At 40.6% G+C, this 18,388-nt stretch overlaps 1 protein-coding gene across 10 annotated transcripts in view; it reads right to left on the reverse strand.

Moving 5' to 3' along the window:
• MAGI1 (membrane associated guanylate kinase, WW and PDZ domain containing 1) overlaps positions 1-18,388 on the reverse strand; it is a 768,502-nt gene that overhangs the window by 156,564 nt on the left and 593,550 nt on the right. For 6 of the 10 annotated variants that reach the window (XM_089676005.1, XM_089676004.1, XM_089676003.1 and 3 more), the window contains exons 6-7: positions 17,943-18,025; positions 6,499-6,537 (exon numbers count right to left, since the gene is read on the reverse strand). In XM_089676005.1, coding sequence (XP_089532131.1) covers positions 6,499-6,537; positions 17,943-18,025 — 122 coding nt within the window. The remainder of the gene's footprint in view (positions 1-6,498; positions 6,538-17,942; positions 18,026-18,388) is intronic. The other 4 variants (XM_089676009.1, XM_089676002.1, XM_089676010.1 and 1 more) reach the window with 2 other exon arrangements.

Raw genomic sequence — 18,388 nt, forward strand, 5'->3', positions numbered from 1 at the left:
TGGCGTCCTCCCCTTTGACAGCTGGATACATGGATTCCCTTTGGCGTTTCACTTCCTAGAGTTAAGCGACCAGGTCTGGTTGTATTAGTGATGAACCTTCTGATTTATTCCAGAATGTGAGTGGCCATTTTTGAGAATCAATAAAAATGTCTGCCAAAGTCTGCATTTAGAGGCACTTTTCCTCTAAATGCATCTTGCTCCAAGGATTAGCTTGCCCAAGTGGATTGAACCTATGGGACTGCATTTTGATCGAGTATATTGTATTTTACGGGACTTTTTTATTCCCAATTTCCTTTTACATAATTATCTTTTTAAGGTGTGCTATTTCCATTGCACCTATCTCCTTGTGATTTTCTATTTTGTCTTTGGCTTGCCTTTTTTGGGCATAGCTTCTGTAGTTTAGGTCCTCTTGACTGGGTGCTCAACCTGCTGCCCTTTGACATATGATGTGTGGCCCTCAGACCTCAGCAGTTGTAGTGGTAACAATATTAGTAGTAGCATTGAACAACATGCTCCCATCTTCCTATTGTCTCCTGCAGCATATCCCCATACAAAATGTAGCATGCCCACACTCCCTGACCCTCATTTCCTCTATTATATCTGCAGTTTCTGACAGTACTCTCAAGCATTACATATATTGAACATTATGTGTGGCCCTTGGGTGATGTCGGGGGCTGCATTTGAGACCCCCTTTAGTTCATAAATTGACAACCACTGTCTTAACTGATCCCCTCCCCCTTAAAACCCTATATTCACCTATCCTTACTTCTGTCAAATTTTTACTTTGTGACCCACTGAGAGCCATACAGCAGAAGCTGCAATGTTTCCTGGCCGGAAAGCTACTTCTCCTGTGCATGCATGAAAAATTTCCATTCATTATGAAAAATCCATTTATTATGCATCCTAAAGGTTGATAGACTTTCCATAGGAATAAATGGAGATGATTTTTTTCCATGCATTAACAGAAGGAGCAACTTGCAAGGAGCCACGCTATGCAGATCCAGCAGGAGCAAGATGAAGGTGAGTATAACTTAAAATAAATGTACCTGTGTGCTAACATGCTCCTCTGGTGAGTGCAGATTCTTCTTTTTGCCTTATATTGCAAAAAATTTTCAAAACAAGGAGGATCAGTTGTAATAATCTGAAGAAGGTCTAACAATCTCGTCTGGTCTGCAACTAGCACCATTGCTAAACTCTGATTCGATGAGCATACAATCACTCTTACCAGAGGGATGGAAAAAGACTACTTGCATACTGTGCTTAGTCTACATTACTGAGTGCTTAAGAGAACAAAACATTCCTTTACCATATATCGCTGCAGTGGATTAAAAATTCTTGGCAAAGAATATTTAGACTACTTGGGTTTACTACCATTTTAAAAGAGATCTGATTTACTATATTTTTTTACCTGTAGGTGGCACTTAAGGACACACTTCGATCCCTACAGAGAACGGAAAAATAACCTGGCAGTGGTTTGAATGCTTCCTTGCTTTATCCAAAAATAATTTTTAAAAATTGTCTACACATGCACATTAAATATTTTTTAGATATGTGTGTGAACACAAGCAATAAATCATATCATTCTGTACAAGTGTTTTAGAAAAGGCTTGCTTCTATGTATAGTTTGTAACTACACTATAATGCCAAAAGTATTGGGCCAGCCCTCTAAATCATTGGATTCATGTGTTCCAATCACCTCCATGGCCACAGGTGTATAAAATCAAGCACCTAGGCATGCAGACTGCTTCTACAAACATTTGTGAAAGAATGGGTCGCTCTCAGGAGCTCAGTGGATTCAAGAGTGGTACCATGATAGGTTGCCAGCTGTGCAATAAGTCCATCCGTAAAATTTCCTATCTGCTAAATATTCCACGGTCAATTGTTAGTGGGATTATAACAAAGTGGAAGCAACTGGGAACAACAGCAACTCAGCCACAAAGTGGTAGGCTACGTAAAATGACAGAGCGGGGTCAGCGCATGCTAAGGTGCGCAGAAGTTGCCAACGCTCTGCAGAGTCAATAGCTAAAGACCTCCAAACTTCATGTTGACTTCAGATTAGCACAACAAACGTGCGTAGAGAGCTTCATGGAATTGGTTTCCATGGCCGAGCAACTGAATCCAAGCCTTACATAACCATCTGCAATGCAAAGTGTCAGATGCAGCAGTGTAAAGCACACCGCCACTGGACTCTAGAGCAGTGGAGATGTGTTCTCTGGAGTGACGAATCACACTTCTCTCTCTGGCAATCCGATGGACATGTCTGGGTTCGGTGGTTGCCAGGAGAATGGTACTTACCTGACAGCATTGTGCCAAGTGTAAAGTTTGGTGGCTTGGCCCATAGTGAAAGGAACTCTTAAAAGGTATCAGCATACCAAGACATTTTGGACAATTTCAAGCTCCCAACTTTGGGGGAACAGTTTGGGGATGGCCCCTTCTTTTTCCAACATGACTGTACACCAGTGCACAAAGCAAGGTCCGTAAAGACACGGATGAACGTGTTTGAGGTAGAGGAACTTGACTGGCCTGACCTCAACCCAATAGAACACACATTTGGGATGAATTAGAGTGGAGATGGCGAGCCAGGCTTTCTCATCCGACATCAGTGCCTGACCTCACAAATGTGCTTCTGGAAGAATGGTCAACATTCCCAGATACACTTCTAAACCTTGCGGACAGTTATCCCAGATGAATTAAAGCTGTTATAGCTGCAAAGGGTGGGCCAACTCAATATTGAACCCTACAGACCAAGACTAGGATGCCATTAAAGATCATGTGCGTGTAAAGGCAGGCGTCCCAATGCTTTTGGCAAAATAGTGTATATATGTACAAGGGACACCAAAATTGGTTCACTATATAGGCAGGCTCTGCTGCCTACTTTTTTTAATGTTGCTGAAAACAAACACTGTCTAAGGTCAAATTAATTTTTTAATAATCACATTTCCCGATATAATATTGACTACTAGAGCTCTTACAAAGTGGTATCCTCATCACACTGATGGAAATGTAATTCATATGAAGTCTGGGATTGATAAAATGGTCCCCCTACAGAGTAACTGTAGTTTAAAGCAGAACTAAACTCTTCAATCTTTAAAGCCAAGGAAGCTGCCATCTTAGCCTTGGTTTGATCTTCAATTGCCATGGTGTTGCACATGATCAGCTGTGACACCAGCCATTTGATGGCTTGACAGTTTGGTTGAGTGCTAACATAAGAACTCTATTAACTGTGACCACTATCATTCAAGGCATGCCTTATATGTCATTCTTTTAGGAAACGGGATGTAATTCTTTTTTAAAGGCATTTCACAATACCAGATCTTACCAGCAGGTGGCGCCTGCATGTGTTTGAAGAAAACCTCAGTAGGAGGACCCATCACATAAAAGGCAGGCTGATATTTCCAGTTTTCCTGAAAATTCTTGTTCTGTATTGTTTTAAACGTAATGAGGTCACGTCTGCACCAACTGGGCAATAGTCAAGTCAAATACAATTTCATAAATCCACAAAATATAAAACGTACATTATGTATATGTTTGTTATACATATGAAACTGGCAAAGTATGGCAACATTTAGATGCATGGTCACATGATGCTTTTTAACCAGTTAAAACCAGGATCTCCATAAAAGCTGCAAACTAACGTACCAAGAAGAAGAATATAATTTCAAATAATTGATAGCTAAACTTCAAGGTAAAAAAATATTCGCTCTTGTAATGTCCCCTCCTCCCCACTGTAAGGGTTAACTGCTCATTTTGCCTAGGGGGTGATGAACAGGGGGATATCCTAGCTTTATTTATCCCTTCTACAGGCTTTCTGCTCTTCAAACGACTAGAAACTTCTTACCTTCACTACCTGACCGGTCGCAGCTCTCTGATGTCATTCCCTACAAGGCAATACTAGTAATCCTGCATTGTTTGGAAGGACGCCGGGGGCCACCTAAAACCCAGCATATGGAGGACAGCACTGGCTGCTGAGAAAATGAGGAATAAGGTAAGTATATCACCTTATGCATTATCCCCTAGGTAAACCCTTGCAATGGGGGAGAACACTGCAAGGGTAAATCACCCTTGGCCTACCGGAAACACATTTATATACTGTACTATATTCTGAGGGAAAAGATTTAGGCCTCGTTCACAAGGGCATACTTAAGAGTACACCCATGCAAGGGTCATGCTTGCCTACACAGGATGTACAAATGTTCCATGCATCCGCATGCAAGCAGTCACATTTATACCAACTGGGCTACAGCTGTTGCTCCCAATTTGACACCCATGTGGGTGTGGGTCTCCAAACTCACAATGTCCATTTTGGGGGACACGCACCCGCATGGATGTAAAACAGGGAGCAGTGGATGTGTCGGTGCACCTGCCATGTCCCAATTGACATTAATGGGGTTGCCTGCACACGGACACATGGGACACCTATGCATCCTATGTGGGCAAACACGGCCCTGGCACAAGTGTATGCTTAACTACGCCCATGTGAATGAGGCCTAAATAAAAAACGCCAGAAAATGCTTGTTTTCTCTTTTTTGATGGTGTTAGGAAAATTTGAATCCCTGTTAGTTTTTTATTGCGGTTTCTATCCCCCATTGGAGAGATGTCTTCTTACTTCCTATCCTGCCAATTGGAATCAAGAGGAATTTGTAAGATGGCAGGCGTTTAAATGTTGAAGAGACATACTGTTTCTTCTGCAATAAAATATTCTTGTCTAAGTTTCCTTAGAATGTATGCACATGCAGCTCAGTGTACATACTCTGCACACCTCAATGCCAGGATGAATGAACTCCTATGCACATGAGTTACATCGAGACCTGCATAAAAGGTGTTTGGTCCCGGTGCAGACTGATATATCCTTGTACATTCTAGCCTTGAGTTGTGATGATAAATCAATGAGATTCAAGGGTAGTATCAATGAGGCAAGCAGACAATATCTACTTCATGGCAAGCCTTCTTGTACAGAAAGGAAGCAAGCTCCTCAAGCTTGAGAAAGGAGTGCGCCTGACGCCAGTCGATGTGCACATGCACCGAAACGTGTCGCGTCATTTCTGGTGACGTCAACTCACCAAGCAATGAATATTAAAGGCCTACCGGAAACACATTTATATACTGTACTATATTCTGAGGGAAAGGATTTAGGCCTCGTTCACAAGGGCATACTTAAAAGTACACCCATGCCGAAATGGCTTGTGCTCCAACTGCATTCCAACCCTCGTTTTAAATTCCCTTCACCATTCAGATGGCCGTAGGCTGAGAGGGTGACAGCTATATACAACAGTGGAAGAGGACGCTTCACTGATACATCAACTCAGAGACTATTATGTGAGTGTATTTCTACTTTGTTTTTAATAAATATTTCATGACAGTCTACACTCTGAGGCACCTTCCCTCTCTTTCTTTATATCATTGAATCATTGAGACCTTGCCAATGAAGAGGCAAAAGATCCCGAAAGCAGAAGAAATCAGAGAGAAGATGTCGGCACCAGTGAGGGAGCTCAAGGACGTCACAAAGCTGCAGTGATGGTGAGTATAGTTCTGCTTTAAAGCTGAGCTCCAAAAACAACAAATGTTCATTAAAATGTATTCCTCAATAGCCACAAAAAATATACAGTATAATCATTTTGTGTATATAAAATGCCTTTGCAAATCCAGATAATAAAAAAGAGATGACGACATGGCCTATGCAAAGAGCAGAGCTGCGGGAGAGATCCAGGAGGCCCCAGCCACTACAGGCTTTTTCCAAAACTACAGGAGGGGGCGGGGACAAGACCAGTCACCCTGCACAAGGAGAGAGAGCAACAGTGACTGGTCTTTATTACAGGAAGCTCCTGCACAGAGGTAACCGGATTACTGCACAGATCTGGAAGAAATGCACACAGCAAACCAAGATTCCATAAAGAATACACACGCCTCTTTATGTAGACAATATTTCCTTACTGTGGAGTTCAGCTTTAACTGATGAAAAGATTTCAAATTTTTGGCAATTGTTTCCTGACCTGGTTTCCCCATTGGTAGATTTCCCTTCACCTCCTGTTCTGCTAAAACGTGTGCGATTTTAGGCTTTTCATTTTCTGTCCCAGTGACAGCATTAACCATGCAAAAAACAAACTAGCCATAGTATTTTTTTTTTCCATTCAGCCAGTGGCTGAATAGATTTTTCCATCTACACAAACAAGGTGGATAAAAGAATCCCCCCTTGGGACTTTGTATTCTGACAGTTGGACTTGCTGCTATCAGTGACTGCAGTCACTGATCAACAAGACTGACCTCTGTTGAATGGGGATGGCCACACACTGATCGAAATTGAACCGGTCCCTGCTGAACCAGCCGAATTTTGATCCATCTATGGTCACCAATGCTCTCCAACTGGGGACACAGACATTAATAAAGGTTGAATGGGTTTTTTTTTACTATTTCCCGCTCTACTGAAAACTAAAAAAAACGTTCTGTCTGGAACATTTTTGGTAGAAGTCAACAGCATGACAAATACAAAGTAACATTTACCTAGTTCACTGTCCAGTTCCTCGGTGTGGACCCCTTCTTCTCCAAGGAAGAGCAGTAAGTGAGACAGAAAGATTAAAACAAAATAAATTCAGACACCAACACCAAGCTGGAAAATCCCATCAGAAAATATATAAATAATGAAATTAGCAGAAGAGGTTGAAATGATCTAAATCAGTACACTCCAAGGCCAACAAAGAGGCACTGTCACGATATAAGAGAAAATGAAAAATTATGGCTACCTTTGAGGACATGCACTACATGCATGGATAATAAAAAAAATAGGTGGGGGCCCTAATGTTTTATGTAAATTAAGCACTGAATAACCAAAATGTATAAATCAAACCAAAACATATGAAGAACACACAGCAAAACCAGAAAGGCCAAGTTCCCTTCAGGGGCGGACTGACAACTCATGGGGCCCCCGGGCAATAGGGGATCATGGGGCCCCTGTGTCCTTGCCCAAACTCAAAAAAGCCTATGAAAAAAGGTACCAGGGGCATCTCATGGGGCCCCCTACTGACCCCGGGCCCTCGGGCAGTGCCCGAGTTTCCAAATGGTCAGTCCGCCCCTGGTTCCCTTTCACATGGGCTGACTGATGAGGTCAGCGGGGGATCTGTCCTACTGATTGGACCAGAGCGGGTGGACGACACTTCTGTGTTTGCTCAGTTTATGCAGAGTGGACACGGACAGAGCCAGCTCTGCTCTATGGGCAGCCGTTTATAAACGGACCTATGATCCAATCCTGGCTAAACAAAGGAAGACAGATCCCCTTTAGTTTTTTTTTTTGAGTGGACCAGATCAGACCTGGAGGTAGGCGGGTGGAAACGGACACAAGTTTAACAAGTCTATCTCTGGTAAAAGTAAAAACCCTCCCTTGTAGCGGGGATGCACCTGCACTGCAAGGGTTAGATGTATGTTTATGTCTTGGGAACGTGCTGATTCTCACTCCCTGGCAGATAGCATTCCGTCATGCTCTGGCCAAGGACAGTTACTTGGCGTCCTTAAGTCAGATGCAGGGGTACAGACCCTGCATCAGTCTTGATGACATCAGAGGGTATCCAACTATTGGAGTGCAAAAGGCAAGGGGGCTGCCAGGATCAGAACAGCAGCATGAAGAACCATGCAGCAGCAGCAGCAGCTCCTTCACAACCTTTTTTTTTTCTTTTTTACATATGAGAGTATTATGGGTTAGCTACTGCATGCATGCTCTAAATAACTGGCTTCTTATAGCTAAGCTCAAAATGATACAAAGCTTGACTTATAAAATAACTGCATCAACCCTTTAGACACAGGAACTATTAGCACAGATATATCTTTTGTCTAAAAACAGTATAGAACTTCGTTCAGGTTTTGCTGGGTGTTTTTTTTATTTTTGGTTTATATGCTCACTTCTACCACAAAATGTCTTTAATTATGCTTCTAATTTAGACATACAAATGACATTAATAGAGTACTAATAATATCTAGTATGTAACAGATCAGATAATTTCAACCTTCATTTAGCTATACAAGTATTTCTGTCACCAGAGAATATGTGAATCAATGCAGTATAATGAGGTCTACGCCTTCACCGAGAAACCAATAGCACTTTTAGTTTACAGCATTATGTGACCTTGCATATCACTCTAATATATATGTAGATGAATAATTATTTAAAGGTCAACTCCTCGATAAATGACAGTTCTGGGTGGTTGTTGGCAAGGTGAGTCACATGCCAGCTTTTTATTTCTCTCCAGGACATCAGGTGGGAGATATCCACATTAGAACTCCCACGTCTTTCCAACTGTTGTGGTTATTAAAAGATAAAATGTTGGTGTCACTATTTCCCAGTGGATTCTCCACAATGTAAGATAAACAAAAAAAGGTAAGAATTCAAAAGGGTGACACCCTCAAGCTGGCCATGCATGTGGCAATTTGGCTGAGAGAATTGGAGACATAACATTGTGATTTATATTACTCGCAAAGTGCTGGAGCTGAGCATGCCCCGATCTAACCTGGTGGAAAAATAGGATCACTTTCAGCTAAATTGCTGCAGTTTCAACTCTTTGGACTTCAATTTTTCAATAAACTGTATTAAAGATCCAATGACAATTTACTGCCCAGTTTAGAGTACTCAATCAATCTATTTCTGGTGGTTGAACAAACTCATAGGTTACGGTAGACTGCATAGGTAGATTACCTACTATAGTATTTGGAATTCCCACAGGCTCTAAAGTGGTTGAAATGGACTGCAAATTGCCACGTGTTTGGCCAACTTCACTATAGTCTTGAAGCAGGGGTGGAAACAATTGTGGGGAAATTTTACCAATGGAACTTTTGTGTTATGTAACATGCCAGAGAGTGATTTAACCTATCAGCAGCCACCAAAAGTTTCCATTACAGGTAAGGGTGGAGTTGGTCTTTAAATAATTTGAAAATTCCAGTGTTGATTTATACAGGTATTTCTTTTATCATATTATTTATCTGAATCACCAAAACATACTACTACCACTAGAAATACTTTAATGCCATCTACAATGCAATTTTGTAATATTTTAGAGCATTAGGAAATGCACATACCAGACAACAGGCAAGTCCAACCAATCATTTTAGTGCAACAATTTACATTTAAAAGGACATTAAATTAGTGCATTGCTAATATAATCCAGGAGAAAACTGCAGCTGTATTAAAGGCAAAAATCCTGCAAAATATTCCTTTAATTTGAGTTTTACCTTTTTGTCTTGAATTCGTCCTGAAAAATAACAGTACACTTCCTGTGCAAAGAGCTAGTTGTATACCTGCAGTGTGAGATGTTTCCACAGCACTGCTGTCTCTGACTGTTGTCTCAGGAGATTTAGAATATGTCACTATTGTGCTGCGCATTGTTCTCCTTGCTGGAAGGTAAGCTGTACATGAGGGACCTACAATGCAAGAATCTTCCTACATCCGCTTTATTCATTCTGTGAAGCTGATCTTCCTCCACCTCTCCTATTGCTTCTTACTACCCCACCAGTTATCAGATCAACAGAGGGCACCTCTGACGTAAGGACACAAAGTCCTGTCTCTACCAAGATGGCCACCAAGTATATACTATATAGGATCTTGACAAAAGGTTCATATTCATACTTTTCTGTTGCATTACTGTCTTGAAATAAGGCAGCCCATTCATTAGGGATAGGTTGCCAACACACTAGGTGCACCACAATGACAGTATATGTATAATGCATTGGGATGCCATTCAAAATGAAGGCACCACATATGGGCAAATTCAATGACATGCGTAACGGCAACATGTGCTAAGATGTTTTAGCATGCGTTGCTACATTGCATAAGTAAATGGCCCCTCGAGTAAGCAATTTTGTGAGCCATTTTGTGAGCCACTGTTCATTAAAATGCAGCCTATACACTTCCTAATTTAGTCTCCAAAATCTGTACATAAAAATAGACATTCTGGAATAATCCATTATCTACGTATTCTTGCACAACTTGAAAAATGTTAAAACAATACCAGTTAGTGTAGCTGTTACATTTCTTTGATCTGAACTTTAAATGGAAATCATTCATATCTGATTAGATTCAGCATTAACAACACACAACTATCTACTTCTTGGCTCAGTATACAACTCTTGTGTCTCTTTATAAAGTAAGTTTGTTTTTTTTCTTTTTTTGCACATTTAACTGCCTCTGACTTGTTTGTTATAATAAAGGATTGATTAGTATAATACAAATGCAAAGCTGTGACAAATGCTTTTTATATCCAGACATGTCACTGGAATCAGTAATATTTTTAGCTTTTCCAAGGCAAATGATGTATTTAACTGCTGGGATGCCTAAAGCACTGTTCATACCATTAACATATTCAGCCTGCTAATTCTGTTAGGCTCCAGAAGTAGGAGGACAATGCAGTTACCTCTCCCTGGCCGCTGACCCACAGAATGTTCGGGGAGTAGCCCAGGGCTACACATAAGATTTGTTTGGCATCTCTGACACATTATCACTCCTGAAGCTCTTTAAACAATACTGTATATGGTTTGAGAACCTCTACAGAAACGGATATGAGAGCAAATAGAATTCTCTGTTACTATATGGAGTGCCTTTAAGGTGGGGACTATAGAAGCAGGGGGCTCCTTAAGGACGAATGAGTCTCTTGATCATTCGCCCCTTGGCCCACTTACACTTATCTTCCCCACCACTACATCGGATCCCTTATTAAATGTCCAGTTGTGGGTATAAGGGAGCATATGACATCCTCTTAGGCTGTAGTGTTTGGGCCTTAATGGCCAATCACTGGTCCTCAACACTCTTGAGGACTCGAAGCTTCAAAAACGCTTAAACTTAAAAAAAAAAAAAAAAAAGTTGTCTATGGTGCTTGTTCATACCTGATCGTGCATACAAGCACCATGGAGAACAATTGATTTTTTAAGTTTGAGTGTTTTTGGAGCTTCATGCTTCAACCTACAAATCACTCAAGTGAGAAGTCAGCCTAAGACTTCCCATTGCTACATAAACATAAACTAGCCTTCTGTTGGCTATAGAACGTTTAGCACACAGAGTGTGCCATAGGGCTGCATTCATGATGAGAGGTGGGTGGTTTTAAAGGACATGGTTACACCTTTTCTTCCACCATCCCCTTCGTTTGTGGATTTCAGCATTTGCTCACATGACATTTCAAACTGCAAAAAAAGTTTGAACTTAAGGCTGCATTCACATTTGAACGATCTATAGCTGGAAGCTTCAAAAACGCTAAAACTTAACAAAAAAAAAAAAGTTGTTCTCTATGGTGCTTGTTCACACCTGTTTGCTCAAACAGGCACCATAGAGAACAATTGATTTTTTAAATTTGAGTGTTTTTGGAGCTTCATACTTCAACCTACAAATCACTCAAGTGAGAATTCAGTCTAAGACTTCCCATTGCTAAATGCTGTGATCCCAGGTCTGAAAGAGGAGCAGGTAGCTATATAATGCCCATCATGTGCCAATCCCGCTCTGACCAAGGTATGAATGGTGGATCAAAGTATGAATGGTGAAGTATCTCAACTCAGGGACACCAGCCAACACAAAAAAAAAATCTTATTAGTACAGAGCCCAGCAGTAAATACCCCCTAGCCTAGTCCACCCCTCCTGCAGAACTATTTTGCCAGTCATGCTGTGTGTTTCCAGCTATTTACAGCTGACAAAGGCTGCAGTGTTTGGGCCTTAATGGCCAATCACTGGTCCTCAACACACTTAGGCTATAGAGTTTGGGCCTCAAAGGCCAATCACCAGTCCTCAACACTATAACAAGAGCTCCAATGCATCCAACGTGAACTTACATGGGGTGTTGCCTACCAGCAAGGCAAATTGAGTGTAAGTGGGTCCGTGGCTTTCAAGAAACCCTGAAAGACCATAGTTATCAAGTTTCTATAGTGGGTTTCCCACGAGGCTCCATCATACACAGTTTTAAATCTTTCATTGCTATGGGCCAACTCAGATCATCTTTCACAGCCAGTTTTGGTCTCAGAAATGCTCTTCCAATGAAAATCTACATACACTGCACTAGAGACTGTATCTAATACAGACCTTATAGTTATAATCTTGAAGTTTTAAATAAGAAAATAAAACCAACAACGCTGCCTTTGTTTTCAGCTCGGAGACTATCTCATCTCAAAGCTGCCCAAAAACTCATATGAAGTAGTTAAATTTCAAATCTCATTTTTGAAAGTTAATCCTATTAGTCAGCCAGCAGAACATATCCATGAAAACTGCAAGGAACATATTGTTACAGTTATTTCTGATAATAGAATCAGTACTTTTTTAATACAATTGTACTGTGGAAGTGCTAAACTTAAAAAAACATTCCTTTGAACAGATGAATATGCTACATATTTTTTGGGCTAGGACAAAAAGAGTGTCATGGTACCTTTCTCTAAATGTTTGATGCTGTAAGGAGGGGAAGCCAAATACAGTTTGCATATAGTATATTCTGTTATTTATGTACAGACTATTGGAAGTATACAGTGGGGTTGACGCACTAAAGCAGGGGTTTCCAAAATCACTCAACACAGGGCCAGTTGACTGTCCTTCAAACTTTCTGGGGGCAGGATTGTGGCCAGTGAGAGTAGAAAATGTTCCGTCATCAGCCGAAGTAAACAATGCCTCCCAGCTTGGTGATTAGTGGAAGCAAAACAATTACATAGCACCTGGGGTCAATAAGAGGAAGAATAGTACCCCATCATTGTTATTAGGTGAAGGAATCATTCCCTATTGTTGGTATTAGTGGGGGGATAAAGCACCATCATTGGTATCAAAGGGAGGAAGCGCTCCATCATTGGTAACAGTGGCAGGAATAGTGCCCCACTGTTGGCTTCCAGTGGCAGGAATAGTGCTCCAAGAGCGAGATAAGGACAATCAACGGGCCACATCCAGCTCACAAACCTCAATGTAGAGGCCATTGTACTAAAGGAATACAGGATATTAACTTAGCAAAGTGAATTTTCATTTAGTTTAGTGAATGAGATGAAGCTGTGCCAACTTCAATCATCCAATCACATGCAAGCAAAATATGGGTATTTGAACTTTCCATGAACATAAATGGATATTCAAAGGGAACACAATTTTACCTTATTCACAAAGATAAGTGAAAATTCACTTTGCAAACTGAACAAGCTTACTCTTTTAATCATGCCACTCCATTCTGTCCATTAAGAAATCTTTAAAACAGATAAGGATTGGGAATGTTTTGTGGGGCAAACATAAACTAGCCTTCTGTTGGCTATAGAACGTTTAGCACACAGAGTGTGCCATAGGGCTGCATTCATGATGAGAGGTGGGTGGTTTTAAAGGACATGGTTACACCTTTTTCTTCCACCATCCCCTTCCTTTGTGGATTTCAGAATTTGGTCACATGACATTTCAAACTGCAAAAAAAGTTTGAACTTTAAGGCTGCATTCACATTTGAGCGATCTATAGCTCGAAGCTTCAAAAACGCTAAAACTTAACAAAAAAAAATAAATCAGTTGTTCTCTATAGTGCTTGTTCACACCTGTTCGCTCAAACAGGCACCGTAGAGAACAATTGATTTTTTAAGTTTGAGTGTTTTTGGAGCTTCATGCTTCAACCTACAAATCACTCAAGTGAGAATTCAGTCTAAGACTTCCCATTGCTAAATGCTGTGATCCCAGGTCTGAAAGAGGAGCAGGTAGCTATATAATGCCCATCATGTGCGAATCCCGCTCTGACCAAGGTATGAATGGTGGATCAAAGTATGAATAGTGAAGTATCTCAACTCAGGGACACCAGCCAACACAAAAAAAAAAACTTATTTAGTTCATGCCCAAGCAGTAAATGCCCCCTAGCCTAGTCCTCCCCTCATGCAGAACTATTTTGCCAGTCATGCTGTGTGGTTCCAGCTATTTACAGTTGACAAAGGAATGCCCATACAGACATTTTTCTACCAGTGCTGAATGGATATCAACATGCTATGGAATAGAGCTTAGTTGAAGGTTAGTGATTCTTTTTTTTAATCAACATCAGGGACAGTACCAACATGAATGATGAGTGTGCTGTGTGCTTGTGGCTGCTTTGTTGCCTAAAATCTTCATATCTCTGCCCTCCAGATATCTGGTTAGGTGAGATCTGCTGGTAAGGCGGGGGTTAAAAAAGATCGCCTCCACCTGTCACAGGCTCTTGCCAAAAGTGCCAAGTATGCCCACCCCTTCCAGCCCTCTGCTCCATTATAGAAGCTGTAGCATCAGTTCCCACAATGAAACATGCTCTATGAATGGAGGAGCTGGACCTTTCATTCATCCGCCAGTCCTCCATTCACAGAATGCTTTTCATTTCGGGAGCTGTTCATACAGCATTCTAGAATGGAGCAGGAAAAGGTGGGCATAGTTGGCACTTTTGACGTGTGCCTGTGTCTGGTATAGCTGCTTGTATTAAGCCCCGCAGCACTGGAAAGTCACATCTGTGGGGACATCCAGGAGCAGAGGAATGATTTAAAGGAACAGAGCCGACAGCAACACATGGGGCACTCTTCATTCATGTAAGTGTGGTGCTGATTAAAAATATATATATATATATATATATATATATATATATATATATATATACACACACACATACATATATATATATACATACACACACATATATATATCATATATAAATATTGCTAAACTTCAGCTTTAATCATTGACCCACTTTCTGTATGATCTCTTGAAAGAAATGCAAGAATCACAAGTACAATTGCTGAAAACAAATTACATTTAAGTCAACTTTATGCTTACACAAAGGGTCAGTCCATCCAAAAATGATATTTCTGTTTTTATCAGATGCTAGAAAGTTAAACCCTAGAAGTTTCTTAGGTCTCTCAGACACTCTACAGCTAAGATCTCTGTGCCGAGTTTCCAGGTCGGTATGCATGCTGTGACCATTAGGAGGGGCTCCAACTCTCTGTTAATTTGGTATACTGTAGAAAGTACAATAGCTGTTGGAACACACCATGGTAGATGCAAACAACAAACGTAGAAGAACAGAGTTGGCAATCTTTTTGGAAATGTCACTGTTGGGAGTATCCAAGACATGTAAAGAAGGGCAGGGCTGACTTTGCCCACCTATCACAAAAAATAAATAAACATTTTAAAAAATGGGTGGACTGGTCCTTTAAGAACTTAATGCATAGTTCACCTTTACCAAAAAAAGTGATTATGAAAATAAGAGACATCTGTAGATGAAAACAAACTGTGCAGCTTTGACCAAAGTTGGATAATACCCTTGCTGTAGGGCAAGCCTAGCTCACCTTCACCATCACAAGAGCAAGCTCCTTCTCTGATTCCAACCCCTCACATGAGCTTTATCTCCCCTGATGCAGGAGCTCTGAGCTCAGCATTTGAAAGCTCACCCCTGTGATGGTGGAGGTAGGCAGTAACACTAGGCTTCCCTTAGAAACATCCCTAGTAATATCTTAGAAGCCCAGTCGGGCTTCATAAGAGGCAAGAGAAATATTCAACTTTAGTCAAAACTGCAGGGTTTGAGTTTATCTACAGACACCCCTTATCTGCATTTTTTTGTAAAGGTGAACTAATCCTTTAAGCAGGAAAATGCAGACCATCTGCTGCTGTCTATTTACTAGGAGTCAGTTGTCTGACAAAGGCTGCACCCTCATCTTCCTACCACAGTATGGGGTCTGCCCCTTGTTACTGAAGTAGTAGTGTTAGTAATGGCCTCCTACAGACTGGGCAGCATGGAGTAAACTATGCTAACAAGGAAAGGTATCAGTTTATAGTTAGCATGGCAGCAGATGGTCTAATTATGGCCGCCAGAAGGCCTTACGTCAAGACAGTTATCCTTTAAACTATCACCCTTCTCCTGTCTTAAATCCTTAAAGCACAACTCCATGCTAAATGGAAGCATACTGCTGGCAGTGACAGCTTCCAACATACAAAGCTCAGATGGGGTCATTTCCATATGTATCTTTTTTGCTAAGAGTTTTACTTTTTCTGCAGATGCTCCAGTCAGATGACTGTTCATTATGCAAATATCCTAAACCCTTCCTGAAGTCTAGTCCCCTCTTTAGATACTTACAAAACAAATATACCCCATTTTACTTGTGAGAGACTCCCCAAGAGGAAAATTTTTATTTTTATTTCAGGTACTTATATAGCTCTGTCAATTTACGCAGCGCTTTACATATATATTGTACATTCACATCAGTCCCTAACCCTCAAGGGGCATACAATCTAAGGTCCCTAACTTACATTCATACATACACATACAAGGGCCAATTTTAGACAGGATCCAATTAACCTACCAGCATGTCTTTGGTGTGTAGGAGGAAACCAGAGTACCCGGAGGAAACTCACGCAAGCACAGGGAGAACATGCAAACTCCAGGCAGGTGGTGCTGTGGTTGGGATTTGAACCAGGGACCCTAGCACTGCTAGGCTAACCATTTAGCCACTGTGCTGCCAGTAGCAAGAGTTAGGTCTGATTCACACCTATTGTGCATTTTGCAGAAACATACAGTCCATTTAACATGGTTTCCTATGGGACACGTTCACATCTATGCATTTTTCAGCTGCTTCGTCTTTTGCAAAGGGTCAGGGACTTTTTTTAAACGCAATATGGTGCATTTTTGGTTCAATAGACTTCAGACACACGGCAGAACTGCATGTAGTGAGTTTTAATGCATTTTTGATGCGTTTTGCATTTTTAACCTGCATAACAAAAACAAAAGAAAAAAGCAAAACGCATAAAAAAGTGTGCATAAATGCAAAACGCGTCAAAAGCAAACTGCATAGGTGTGAACTAGGCCTTATGGCCAATCCCCACCTATATCAGCATCCTTGTTACCACCCCCTAGGTTCCCCCCAACATGGCTAGATGTTGCAGTTGGAAGGCAGCCCCCATGGTTAGTAGATGGTGACATACAGTAGCAGATGCAGTGTGTATTCTGTTCCACTGCTGCATTTTTAATAGGCACAAAAGAATACTAGGGACCAAGTTTTATTTATTTTATTTTTTTTAAATTTAAAATAGGTTTTGTTTTTTTTAATTTAATATAGGTATTTAGGATTATTATTTTTAAATATTAAAGCCATTAGCCTATTACCTGGTGCCTGCAAGCTTTCTGCACTGGTACATACAAGTTTTTAGCTGATACCTATTGCAGTGCAAGCTACTGATTTAGTTTTACCCAAAAATGGATAGTTATTTCCAAATAATGTATATTGCTCTATAACCAATCCTCTAGGAGTTTGTGACCATTTACAATGTTGCCTATAACTGATGGTGTAAAATACTGGAGCATTAAAAATGTTTCCATATTAACCAACAGAAGCAGGTTCTTAGCCAGTCTGGAATCTGATTGGTTGCTATGTTTCTACACCTTGCATTATTTTAATAAATAATACCAACTGTCAAATTCTGGAGACCAGCAACAAGTCAATATATATCTAAAGGAAGAACATTTAATTAAAAAAAATGGCTGACTTTGTAGTGATAGAAGTCCTAATACCCAATAGCACAGCAGAACAGGTCCAATACACATGTATCAGGTCTACTTAATAAAGGAAACTGCAAAGAAGACGTCCAATAATCAACAGTAACCAATCAGAACTCATATTTCACCATTCAGGCTTTTTGTATAGTAGTGATGGCGGATTGGCTGCTATAGCTATCGTATTGTTACATGTATGGCCAGCATAACAATCCTACTCTCATACATCTTCATAAAAGAGACATCATAACTGTGTTATAAAAGACAGTTACCTATAAAAGGCATCGAGAATCCATAAAAAAATGAATATCAATATAAAATATGTTTTTACATTTGAAAAAGAACATGTGTAGTATTTACACAGAATTATAAAGTGCAAATAAACTGAGAAAATGGAGTGTGAACACAGAAATGATGGGTGAAATTTGTACACATTTACAAGTATGTGCAGAAAAATTACAATGTTTTAAATGCAAATTGTCTTACCATCATCTTCACATTCTTCTAAAGGCTTCTGCTGTTTGTTCAGGCACCGTGGATCTAACCAAGATGTAGTTTTAGTGTTGTGGCTGAAATAACAAAACAAAGAAAGTGTGATTTTATATACTGCTGGTTACATGAACATCAGACTAAGGACTCATTCACAGCAGCGATTGAAGGGAGGTAAAACCCATGGTCGAACCACATTCTTACAGGACATAGGTCACATTGAGCAGGGGTTTCCAAGAAAGGTGGCCCCCAGAAGTAGAAAGTGACCCAGCATCGGTAGGAGTAAACAATGCCTCAGACTCAGCGGTAAAAAAAGTAAGAAAATATGGTGCCCCTGGTTAATAGGAGTGGTAATAGTGCCCCATCATTGGTATTAGAGGAACAGTGCCTCATCATTGCTGTCATTGGGAGGAATAGTGACCCATCATTGGTATTGGAGGAAC

This window comes from Staurois parvus, unplaced genomic scaffold, assembly GCF_062004578.1.
Source record: "Staurois parvus isolate SC_StPar_1 unplaced genomic scaffold, SC_StPar_1.0 ptg000162l, whole genome shotgun sequence".
Lineage (NCBI taxonomy): Eukaryota > Metazoa > Chordata > Amphibia > Anura > Ranidae > Staurois > Staurois parvus.